At 41.6% G+C, this 12,332-nt stretch overlaps 1 protein-coding gene and 1 pseudogene across 1 annotated transcript in view; one reads left to right on the forward strand and one right to left on the reverse strand.

Moving 5' to 3' along the window:
• The window catches only part of TTC23L (tetratricopeptide repeat domain 23 like), a 35,683-nt gene that overhangs the window by 12,315 nt on the left and 11,036 nt on the right, over positions 1 to 12,332 (forward strand). Inside the window, exons 4-7 of the mRNA XM_040977454.1 lie at positions 1,197 to 1,353; positions 2,643 to 2,768; positions 5,681 to 5,858; positions 10,160 to 10,268. Of these exons, the coding sequence (XP_040833388.1) occupies positions 1,197 to 1,353; positions 2,643 to 2,768; positions 5,681 to 5,858; positions 10,160 to 10,268 (570 nt within the window). The remainder of the gene's footprint in view (positions 1 to 1,196; positions 1,354 to 2,642; positions 2,769 to 5,680; positions 5,859 to 10,159; positions 10,269 to 12,332) is intronic.
• On the reverse strand, positions 8,402 to 9,433 carry LOC121154363 (annotated as a pseudogene).

A 12,332-nucleotide genomic window follows, 5' to 3' on the forward strand; every position in this document is an offset into this window, starting at 1 on the left:
TGCTTGGCTTTGAAATCACTTTTAGAGCTTTCCCAGAGGAGACATTATTCTCTTCCATTCTCGTGGCTTGTTAAGGAGGGCCTTCACATGGAGAACACACGCACCAGAGGCCAGTCTTTCGTTTCATCCCTGTTGCCACTGACTTGTGACTGTGCTGGAAACCAGGCTCCAGGGACCAAGGCAGGGCAAGTTAGGTAGAGCTCGGGCTGAGAGTGTGCAGTGAAGTTTAGGCGCCCAGCAGTGTCAGACTGGTGAGTATGTTTCCCAGAACCCCAGGGGCCTGCAGAGCCAGGACTGAAAGTGAGCACCAGCCACATTTGTTTTTAGTCATATGGAAAACTAGGATGGTAGGTTCTCTTTTTTCCTTTTAACGGCTTTCTGTTTCATTGGGAAAAGAAAGGATATAAACCAGACTGCAAGATTAATCTGAAAATAGAATATTCTCATGTCTACATTTGATACCTGGATACATAACAGCTCATATGAGTCCCTAGAAACATCAGGCTTTAGTTAGAAAACAAAGAGGAAAAACCCACCATTCAGTCTGACTTGGGTTCGACAATCCCTCTGCCTTTGTAATAAGGTTCCTCACTACATTAGGAAATTAGATTGTGTGTATGTGACCAATTATCATCACCAGCTTCATGCTGGATTAAGAAATAATCCTCCAGATGTAAGTAATTGAGTTCATAAGCTCTTATATTTATAGAGTATCTTTTCAAGAAAGCTCAAAGCACAGCACAGTATACCAGAGATTAGTTTGTTTCTGGATGATCTCTGTGTGTTTTGGTAAGGGGCAGACGCTGTAATTGTTGACATTTAGCATTTGGAGGATGGAGAAGCTTTGTAAGGCCACATGGTACTAATGGCAGAATTGGGAGTAGGGTACTGAGCTTGCCCTTAGGTAACGATTTCCAGGAGGAGGTCCACAGACTAATGCCTGGGGTGGGAGGTGGTGATGATAAGAACTGGTAGTGTAAGTTAAAAGTAGAGATTTCTGGACCCTATATACAGATGCCAATTCAGTTAGAAGGTAGAAATCTGTATTCTTTATAAACATTCCATATAATTCTGAACCATGATCATATTTAGAAACCAAGAGCGTAGACCATATGACTACACTGTCAACTTTATTCCTTTACTGGAAAGATCTTTGAAGTATGCCCTTTTTATGCCTTCTACTCTCCAACTTTCAGGCCTCCCAGCTCAGGCCAAGAAACATGCTGAGTCCGCCAAGACCACCCTGTTGACCTGGAAGGGAAGCACAATATCAGACAAGGAGAAAAAGGAAATCCTGGAGGCCCTGGTCATGCTCTACTACACTCTGGGAGTGTCTTGGCTCCTCCAAAACCAATATCCTCTTTCCAGCTGACTCTGGTGATGGAGGCCACAGGCCACCCATGCCAGAAGGGTTCTTTCACAACAGGAGGGTAGGTAATGGAAGCAAGGCATTGCGGCTCCATTCCAACAGTCAGACCCTTCCGAACCCTCTATCTGTCAAGGCACCTCCATCTATTCACTGAAGCTCTGACATGAGCGGTGGGAACGATCCCACTACTGATGCATTCTTTCCCCATTTTCTGAGTCTGCCCTGCAATTTTCATAACAGACGAGGATGCGTGGGGTGGTAGCGTAGAAAAGGAGAAAATGGGTAGTAACTTGAAGTACAGTTTGGCAAACTAGGCTATGCATTGTAATCCCCTGTGGAGCTTGGAGCCTAGAAGATATCTGGGTCCCACCCAGAGATTTTGATTTTGTGGGTAGAGGGTACATCTTTTGAGATGTTGAAAAGCCCCTCAAGTGGTTTTGTACAGCAAAAACGCACAGATTCAGTGGATCATTGATGATTTTCATTTTTGAAATGCTATTGAAAAGACAGCATATGATGCCAGAGGCCAAGCAGAATGGATAAAAGAAGCAATTCTCCATATCCCCAGAGTAGGCTGGGATAGGGGCCTTTGTTCAAAAGCTGGGATTTTTGACAGTCTTTTCATATAGTTCCTCCTTGAAAGATGTTAAGCTTTTTCTTGTTCCTGATGAATCATAAACCTAGTCCCCAGTCTCTGTACATTCCCACACCTATATTTTTGCTGAGCCTAGGAAATCTGATTTGTGGTTTTCTTCTATTATAGCCTTAGTGGGAACATCTTAGTTGAAAATGTAAGAAATAGAAGGATATTTGGGAATTTAAGGGGATTTTCTTTCTGCTCTTTGCTGCTGGCCAAAATCCTGCTTTGCTTGTACTTTCTTAAATGACCCAGAAAGTCCCTTTCAACATAATTAGTTCCTCTCTTTTGCCTTCCTATGAACCAACTTGGGGAAAACGAATAATGGTTATTATGCAGTAGATGCATGTAAAGGAAGTCTAGTAGAATTTATAGTTTCTGTTCACTCCTGGAACCCCTTGCCACCCACTCTAGCCTGGGATTCAGGCAGCTGCCACAAAAAACCAAGATCCTGTTGCTTTCCTGAAGAATGATTTCTTGTTGACAATATATGTAAATGAAGAATAGGTAGCATAGTTAAGAACCCATTTTTTAAATGTTGTCTCGTTTTCCCAAAGGGCCCTTTTGTTTGCTTATCAACTCCCATCACAATGCAGCGACAGTTAGTATATGTGGCTTTTTTCTTGACTGTGTCACTGGCAGAGAGGCCTATTCCAACCTGCAGAAGGCGGAGAGAAACATGAAGGAGCTAAAAGAATTATGTAAGGGAAGTGTTTGTGGACTACAAGTGTCAGAAAAAGACCTAACAATTGCTTTGGGGAGGTAAGATCTGGACTTAGAAAGGTTTTTTCAATGAGGTCTGGAGTTACATGATGTTGGTGTTATACATAAAGGAAGATAAATATTCAAGGCCTCAAACCCAGGCACTCCAGTGAAAAGGAAACGGCTCACATTTAGCAGGTGGGTATGTTGTGTTCTAAACTCGATTTACACTGCCTCCTTTCAGCTTCACAACTATGGCATAATTATGAAGACATTAGAAAACAGACAAGGAGATCAAAGCTGAGGCTAAATGAATTTCCCAGATTGCCAAGCTCACAAGTGTTGGAACCATGATCTGAACTTATGAACTCTAAGCCCTTCCTCATCCTGCCTCTTTCACTTACTCTGGAATTGGGTTTTGTTGTTGTTGTTGTTGTTTCTTTGTTTTGTTTCTGAATTAAAATCTCATTTTTCTTGCTAAATATGCTGTCCCAACAAACGAGGAGGAAGCATTCAGTGAAGATAATTCATTGGACACCATGAAAGCTGTGTATTGCATTTTTAAGTACTGTTTCATTTAAAGCAAAATTCATGGAATTTGTTCAAGCGAGCGTAAGGCTTAACTGTTCTGCAATTGGTTTAGAGATCCTTTGGGAATCAGAATATTTAGAAGCGCAAGTGGGTCTATCAGATTACCAGAAGAAAAAGAACAATAGGAGTTCCCTAGATTTTCAAATATCAATGCATCCTTGAAAGCAATTGGTTTCCAAAACTGTAAGTATTTGGCACAATAGAGCAGACAGATGACTGAATAGTAAATTAGTGAAATATGTGTAGCACATTTACCTCCTCTGAACAACCAGGAATCTAGGAGTCAAATGGGAGATAGTGGGGAGGTACTGGAACATCCAGAACAGAGTCACACTGCTCACTTAGGTCCTTAGGGCCAGGGATTAGAATCCACTGAATGTCTTCTGCTGTTACAGGGGGCAGTAGCTGAAGGTTTTATTGCCTTATATGAGGAATAGTCTTGTCCATTTTTCAGTCTATGTTCTAGTACTCCTTTTACTTAGTTCAAAGTATTTATTGAATATGTGCATGAATGAAATGTTTTACGTGTTGGAATGCTTACTAAATATAGCTATATGTTAGACACTATACAGAACACTCTACATAGTAATTCAGATTACTCAATTCTTACCAAAGTCCACGAAGGTAAATCTTATGACTTTGATTTTATAGTTAAGGCATAGAAAAGTAATAACTGAAGCTGAAAAACTATTGGAAAGGCTAGAGTTTATAACCGGGCACCTCCATCTGAAATTACTCACCTCGGTACCACACTGAGTTGTGTTTTTCCATTACTCAAATATCCAGTAAGAGCAAGTCCCTCTTTCTAATCTAAAGGTAGGGAAACTATGGCAAATTGTTCATTGAAGATGACTTACTAATATTTTCCTACCTGTCATAATTCTGTAACTTTCACTCTTGTGGTTCAGAGAGATATAGTGATTTATTTGATAGAACAAAAGATTATTTTTACTTTTAGTACATACAGTACCTAGTAATTTAGATATGTTTCTTCATGTTTTATTTTGAAGAAACTGTAAGATTCTAGAGTTTGATAAAGAACCAGCTTGAACCACCTATGTACTTCTCATTGTAACTGATATCTTTAGAACAAAAAACCTCAGTGAGATACTGTTTTATCTTTATTTTAAGAAGATGTATTCCCAATTTTGTTGTGGAAATTCTAAAATTAAGGAACGAAGTGAAGAAAATAAAAGTTAACTATAACACTACCTCTACATGTAACTGCTGTAAACAGTCTGGAGATACATGGATATAAGAGTACTTCAAAACGCTCACAGAAAAATGAAACATATAGAAATTTCTGAAATTGTATAGACAAAGAAGTCTCCAGGGAGCCAGTGTTTTGATTTAACAGTTTGGGCTGCTAGTTGCTGCCTCAGCATCACATGTGGATGCTGGTTTGAGTCCAGGCCGCTCTGCTTTAGATCTAACTCCCTTCCCTGCTAATGGTCTGGGAAAGCAGAGAAGAATGGCACACATGTTTGGGTCCCTGCCACCCACGTGGGAGATCTAGGTGTAGATCCTGGCTCCTGGCTTCGGCATGGCTCAGCCCTGGTCATTGCGACCATCTGGGGAACAAGCCAGTGGATGGGGACGTGCTCTTTCTCTCTGTCTCCCTCTCTTTCTCTGTGTCTCCCTCTCTCTATGTAAGCTTGAATTTCAAATAAAAAATTGTTGGAATAGTGTATATGAAATACGTATGAATTTCATCTTTTACCCCCCAAATAAACTTATTTTTAGCTTAATTTATCCATAAATTTTTTGAAGGTCCTATGTATGTGTCTTGTGTGTGTTCATATGTGTATATTTTATATAACTAAATTTTCTATCTTGGTCTTTTAACTTGGCATATTTTTACTATAGCCTTATATTGTTAACAAGAAAATTCTATGATGTGCTACAGCTTATTAAACCACCCCTTTGGGGGATATTTACATTGTTTTCTCTGTTCTCTCTCATTTTGAACTGAGGAGGAGTAAACCAAACTGAGAAAAACCAAACAAAGCAAAAACTTTCTTTGGCCTAAAAGAGATGGAACGAGGGGTAGTAAAATTTTATTTGATTTGAGAGAGGCTATGTTTATGGGTAAATTGTCTCATTTTGTGAATTGCTAGAAGTCATTTTTTCCATTTGTTTTTCTGTAAAATTAGAAGACAGCATGGCATATTAATAGGTTTAATGAATGGTAGTCAGTAGAATATGCTGGGTAAAATGCAAAATAATGGCTTGTTTACTGGAAGGCTAGAGTTTGAGCCAACCACACAAATGATTGACCTATGAGGGCCAAATTCTTTAGTTCTTCAATCATTTCCTTTTGTGTTTGCAAAACCCAGTGACCTCTCTGACTCTTGACCTCCGTTTTTGTTTGTTTCCTGAAGAGCCTCTTTGGCCATCCACAGGTTGAACCTGGCTTTGGCATACTTTGAGAAGGCAATTGACAATGTGATTGCTGCCAAGGGTGATGGCACACCAGACCTGATCAGTCTGTACCAGGAAGTTGCACAAATTGAACAGTTGCGGAGGAACCATGACCAGGCCATCCAGTACTTGAAGCAGGTCAGTGAACTCAGCCTGGCTGGAGTCCAGGTTGTTTACCCCAAGGCCACGGAAGCTTGTGTCTCACAGGGAACAACAAGGGGGATGGGGTTAATTGCATTTGAACTCTAACTTCCCTGCAGATTCACACTGGAGCCTTTCATCAACCATCAATGACAGGGCAGAGAAAATGACTCAGGTGGGCAGGTGATTGATCAGTGATGGTTCTTCCTCTCCTCTCCCAAGGTTCTACAACTATAAGCCATCCTGATGGATGATGGGAAGAGGAAATCTGGTGTGAGTCTGTTCCAAAGCTGAAAGCCCTAGTGGCAATTAAAGTTTTCAGCAAACACAAAGGACCTTTTAAATGAAAAATCATGGTATTTTTGTGTGGTGCTGTCATTTATCCATTAAGCCAGTCCAGCTGATTGTATTTCCAAGATTAAGGTTAAACTAATAAAATGGTGTTTCACTTGGAGGTAACTAACTTGACAGTTGCCCAAGGGAAACCAAACTTAAACACAGGAAGGAATGTTGAGTCTTTCATATGAAAACAGTTTAGGTCACTTTTACACCTCCTGTACTTGAAACAGCTAAATTGACCTCTTCTCTTCCAAACTAGAATGCTGCTGCTGCTGCTTGTCTCCCACATACACAAACACATAAAAATGCAGGATTTTCTGATCCATAAAAAAGGTGCTACATAAAAGCAGTCAGATGGTGAAGAAAAGGTATTTAAAGCAACTGGACAATCCAAGATTATAACCACTACACAGCTGAGAGGCATTAGGGAGTGTTGCACTGGAGAGAGAGCACACGCTGCTTAGAGAGGGAGCCAGTGCAGTTGTGTGTAGAGCTGTGGTCAGATCCAAATGGATGCAACAGTCAGTCTCAGGGATGCCCATTACAACTAATGAGAGAGAGTCCAGACTGCAGGACCATGTTTACTATGAGCACTTGAGGAGAGTGTTAATTCTTAATTTATATCCTAGGCTTATGAAGTAGGCACTTTATCATTTTATCCAATTTTAAGGGTGATTAAAATGAAGCACAAAGAATTGTAGCTAATGCAATTGAAGTTGTGTAGCTAGCATGTGGTAAAGCAGGGGTTTGAACTCAGAAAATTTGACCAGAGTTTTGTACTCTCTGATATACTTGCCTGATGTCTTGGCTCCAAAGTGTTTTCTGATCTCTCTATTCTTTTTTCTTTAAGATCTACTTATTTTTATTGGAAAGTCAGATTTATAGAGAGAAGCACAGACAGAGAAAGATCCTTTATCTGTTGGTTCACTCCCCAAGTGGCCACATGGCTGGGGCTGAGCCAGTCTGAAGCCAGGAGCCAGCAGCATCCTCTGGGTCTCCCACTTGGATATAGTGTCCCCAAGGACTTGGGCCATCTTCCACTTCTTTCCCAGGTGACAAGCAGGGAGCTGATGGGAAGTGGATCCAGTGCCCTTTAGGATGCCAGCGCTTGCAGGCGAAGTATCAGCCAGTTGAGTCACAGCACCGGCCCCTAATAACTTTACTCTTTTTAAGAACTTCACAGTGTTTGGCCTATGAAATATTAGTGTAGGGTCCAGCACAGTAGCCTAGTGGCTAAAGTCCTTACCTTGCATGCACTGGGATCCTATATGGGTGCCAGTATATATCCTGGCTGCTCTACTTCCCTTCTAGCCCCCTGCTTTTAGCCTGGGAAAGCAGTCGAGGAGGGTCCAAAGCTTTGGGACCCTGCACCTGTGTAGGAGATGCAGAAAAAGCTCCTGGATCCTGGCTTTGGATTGGCTCAGCTCCGGCAGTTGTAGCAACTTGGGGAATAAACCTGTGGATGGAACATCTTTGTTTCTCTCTAAATCTGCCTTTCCAATAAAAATAAATAAATATCTTCTTTTTAAAAGAAATATTAGCCCAGATGGCTGTTTCTATTTTGATGGGTATTTACTAGGCCTTTTCCCTTTTTCCTCCTATCTGAATATAAGTCCTTCCATTTTTTTTCTTGTTCACTCTTCAAGATTTATTTGGTGATTCAGTTGGTCTAAACACTTGGAAAGCTGGTTGTATTGTTTATAGAGGTCCTTTTTAGTGTTACATGGCAGCATACACTACTCATACATATAGTACACAAAATGAGATCCTTTAGAACAGTTATGCACAAGACATGCAATATTGAATTTGTACAATATTGGATTCCAGGATGTGACTGGCTGGGAAAAAAGTTGGACTAAGCACATTTGGTGAAGGAACCAGAGGTTACAAAGCACACAGTTAAACACATATCTAGTCAGAAGGGCGACTGTGGAATCTGTGCAAATGGGCAGTGGCACCTCAGAGGTGAAACTTACACACTAACCAGTCTAGGATGACACCAAGTGAAGTATCCAGCATCTGGATGCAGCTGTGGGATTTTCTAGACCGTTCTATAACTGGAGGACACTGATGGCTCTTCCCTCTCTCTGGGTCATTATTGTGGTTTTAATCACAGATCAGATTAAAAGGACAACATGTACAACCTCCAACTAAAACCCGGTTGTAGCCTAGACAGTGGAGTGTTGGCACGTTGGAAGACTTTAGACCTGCATCTCCTTCTGGATCTGCCAGAGTGCATCTGCACTTGTCTTCAGATGTGCCTCTTCATCCAGAGTCAGAGTCACCTTCATGATATCAGAGATGCCATTTTGTGCCAAGATGCGAAGAACACTCAGGAAGACATCATCCTTGATGCCATAGAGACCCTTAATCATGGTGGAAATCGCCTGAGATTCTTCATTATACTTACTGCCAGGTCTACCACAGACAGTCCAATGGCCCAGGATGTATTACCTTTCAGTTTGATCATTTCATAAGCACCATCAACCACCTGTTTGTGAACCTGCTTCCACTGCTCCTTATCTGTGTCAGTGCCCAACTCTGGGTGCAGAATCTTCAGGGAGACACCGGCAACATTTAACATGCTCCATGTAGGCACACCACTTGAATCTCCGTGCTCCCCAAGGATCCACCCATGACAGCTCAAAGGGTGAACTCCCAGCCTTTCCCCATCAGATATTGGAGCCGGGTTGAATCCAGATTGCACTTCCAATTACACACACCTTTTGTTTTTTTGGAAAGCCACTTATCTTCCAAGCCACATAGGTCAAGATATCCACTGGGTTAGAAACAACAAGTGACTTGCAGTTGTGGCTGTACTTGACAACGCTGGGAATGATGAACTTGAAGATGTCCACATTCCACTGGACCAAGTTCAGATAGCTCTCTCCCTCCTGCTGCCGTGCCCCAGCTGTGATGATCACCAGCTTGGACTTGGCAGTCACACTGTAGTCTTTTCCAGAGACGATCTTTGGGGTTCTAAGGAAAAGGCTGCCATGCTGGAGATCCAACATCTCTCCCTTCAGCTTGTCTTCCATGACATCAACAAGAGCAAGTTCATCAGCCAAGTCCTTCCTTAAGATACTGATGGCACAGGCCATGCCAACAGTACCAACCCCTACAATGGTGATCTTATTTTGGGGACCAACCTGTTCTTCCATCAGCAGGTTGTGAATTGGCTGATCCTTGAGAGCTGCCACTGGACTTGGAACCAACAGGAATCCAGGGTGCATGCCGAGCGGGTGTGGGCAACGCACAGAGATGGGCTCTGGACTCGGTCAGTGGCAGTGGCTCCAGCACTCCAAGTCCTTCCATTTTTAACATAAACAATAGTAAAGATAATAGTAATAACAATAACAAAAATGACACTACTGTGATGTTTAATATATTGCAGGTACAATTATGAACACTTTACATTTAGTAACTAATTTAATATTTACAACAACTGTTTCTGAACAATATCGTCTTTGCATTCTAGTTTCACATTTGAAGAGGACAGGTGATGTAAATAATGTCACAGTCAGTGGCTGGTCTGTGGTGGAAACTGAGGCAGTATGACTTAGGATCCAGGCTTTGCCAGGCTGTCTTTGATACTTCCAAATAATTTTATTTTTGCTGTAATATCTTTTTAAAACAGCGTATTTTATTTATCATTTTAGCTAACATTTATTGACAACTTCTCCTGTGATGTGTGCTGGGCTTTGCATACACCATCTCATTTAATTTTCTTAAGTCCTAATCAGTGAGAACCACACTGTCCACCTATGTATAAAGGTGAAATTATTTCAAGACTCAGTAGTAACTGCAGGAGTTGAAACTCCAATTCATCTTTATCTAATTCCATAACTGACCAACTATTGACTTTGGGTCAGTTAGAACTTTCATTGCAGCATCTAGAAAATTCTCAGTCAGCTGCTATCATCCGGGTGCTTACTTTGCCATGATTTTCCTTCTTCCAGGCCCATTCTGTCTGTGTGTCTTCCTTCACTGAAGTCAGCCCCCAGACTGCAGAGGCTAGTGCTTTACTAGCCAAAGCTTACGCCATGTCCGGAGACCCTCAGCACAAGGGTAAGTGGAAAAGGTATTCATGTAGTCATCAACTTTTCTGGATCAACTATGGGAAGCGTATTAGACTTTCTATGCATATTCCTAAATATAAGAAAAGGAAATAAATTAAAGCTATAGAGAATGGCAGATGTTTAGTCTCATGGTGAAGATACCTCTTAAGAGGTCTACACCCTGCACTAGAGTACAGGGGCTCAATACCCACATATGGCACCTGACTATGATTTGCTGCAGTGGTGATGGCTCAAGTGATGGTGCTTCTGCCATGTGCATGAGAGAGCTGGACTGAACTCCTGGCTGCCAGTTTTGGCCTCGTCCGACATTGTGGGCATTTGGGAAGTGAACCAGCATATGGAAGCTGTCTGTTTCTGCTTATTAAATCAATCCGTTTTTAAAAAGGCTAGAGCAAGAATAAAACAAACTGAAAACATCAAAAATAAAATGCACACACTCAAAATTTTTAAGATCAATAAAATAAGGCTGTATTTAGGATCCTTAAGGAAAAGAGAGAAGATATAAATAACTACTATCAGAAATAAGAGAAGGGATGCCACTGTAGATCTTATAGATATTAAAATGGACATGATGAAAAATTCAGGACTCAAAAATTTCATAACTGAAGTGAAATAGAATAAATTCTTGAAAAATCGCCAAAACTGAGAAACAGGCAATCGGAATAGACTTCTCTCTGTTAGACACAATAACCACGATCTTAAATGGAAAGCATCAGGCTTTGCAGACACACTTACTGATGAGTTCTGCCTAGTGTTTCAGGAAAAAATTAGGCCAGGTTTGTTGCTCTCTCTTTCTGAATATAAAAGTGGAGACAACACATCCTAACTCATTCTGATGCCAATATTATCCGAAAGTCAACATCAGACTAAGGTAGTACCTGTTGCCTTGCAATAGGACTTCTCTCCTGAAATTCATGCAGGTGTGTAACTGACTGATGGAGCAGGTGGAGATTTGATCTGGCTGTGATGACTAGGTGTTAGGCTAAGTCCTGGAGTTCTTAAGATTTTGGTGGTATGCCCTTGGAGGCTGTTCTTGTGGGAGGGTTGGTGGAGTGTCACTCCCGCCCAGCTCTCACGTGCTTTCTGCTTTCTTGGCTCATCATGGGATTTGTGCCTTTGCACTTGTGTCAGCCTCCACAGACACTAGAAATGTGATCTCCAAAATGTAAGCTAAAACAAAGCTTTCCTTTCGCAAAGAAGTTCTTGGGTATTTTAATGAAGTAATGAAAAGCAGATTAGTAGACCAGTATCTCCCATGAACATATATATACAGATATTCTCAACAAAACATTAGCAAATTGAATTCATTAAAGAAATTGTAGGGCCTGGCATAATAGCCTAGTGACTGAAGTCCTTGCCTTGTACACACCGGGATCCTGTATGGGCACAGGTTAAAATCCCTGTGGCCCTGCTTTCCTTCCAGCTCCCTGCTTGTGGCCTGGGAAAGCAGTTAAGGATGGCTCAAAGCGTTGGGACCCTGAACCCATATGGGAGACCTGGAAGAGGCTCTGGGCTCCTGGGTTCAGATCGCTCTGGCCATTGCGGCTGCTTGAGGAATGAATCATTGGATGGAGGATTGTCCTCTCTGTCTCTCCTCCTCTCTGTATATCTAACTTTGCAATAAAAACAAATCAATCTTTTTTTAAAAAGAAAGAAGTTATATTCCATAAGGAAGTACAGTTTATCTTAGTTATGCAAGTCTACTTCACTATTTGAAAGTCAATCAATGTACCACATCAACAGACTGAAAGAAAGATCACATGATCTTATGAATACACGAGACCCCCCCTCTCACTCACAGTTCAGCAAACTGTGAAGAAAGATTGCCTCATCCCAATAAAGACCATTGCTGTGGTTTTGATGTGTTTTGGGTGTGTTCCTCACAGCTTGCTGCATTGGAAGCTCAGTCCCTGCTGTGGAACTGACAATACCTTTAAAAGGTGGGGCCTCCCAGGAACCTCTCTCCCTCTCCCCAGGGTGCTGGCTGTCCTATGTGACCAGACCAGGAGGGGCCTGACCAAAACTGTGACCTAACTAATGCTTTTTATTAGTT

This window comes from Ochotona curzoniae, unplaced genomic scaffold (assembly GCF_017591425.1).
Source record: "Ochotona curzoniae isolate NIBS_2020 unplaced genomic scaffold, NIBS_Ocur_1.0 contig_2754, whole genome shotgun sequence".
Classification (NCBI taxonomy): Eukaryota; Metazoa; Chordata; class Mammalia; order Lagomorpha; family Ochotonidae; genus Ochotona; species Ochotona curzoniae.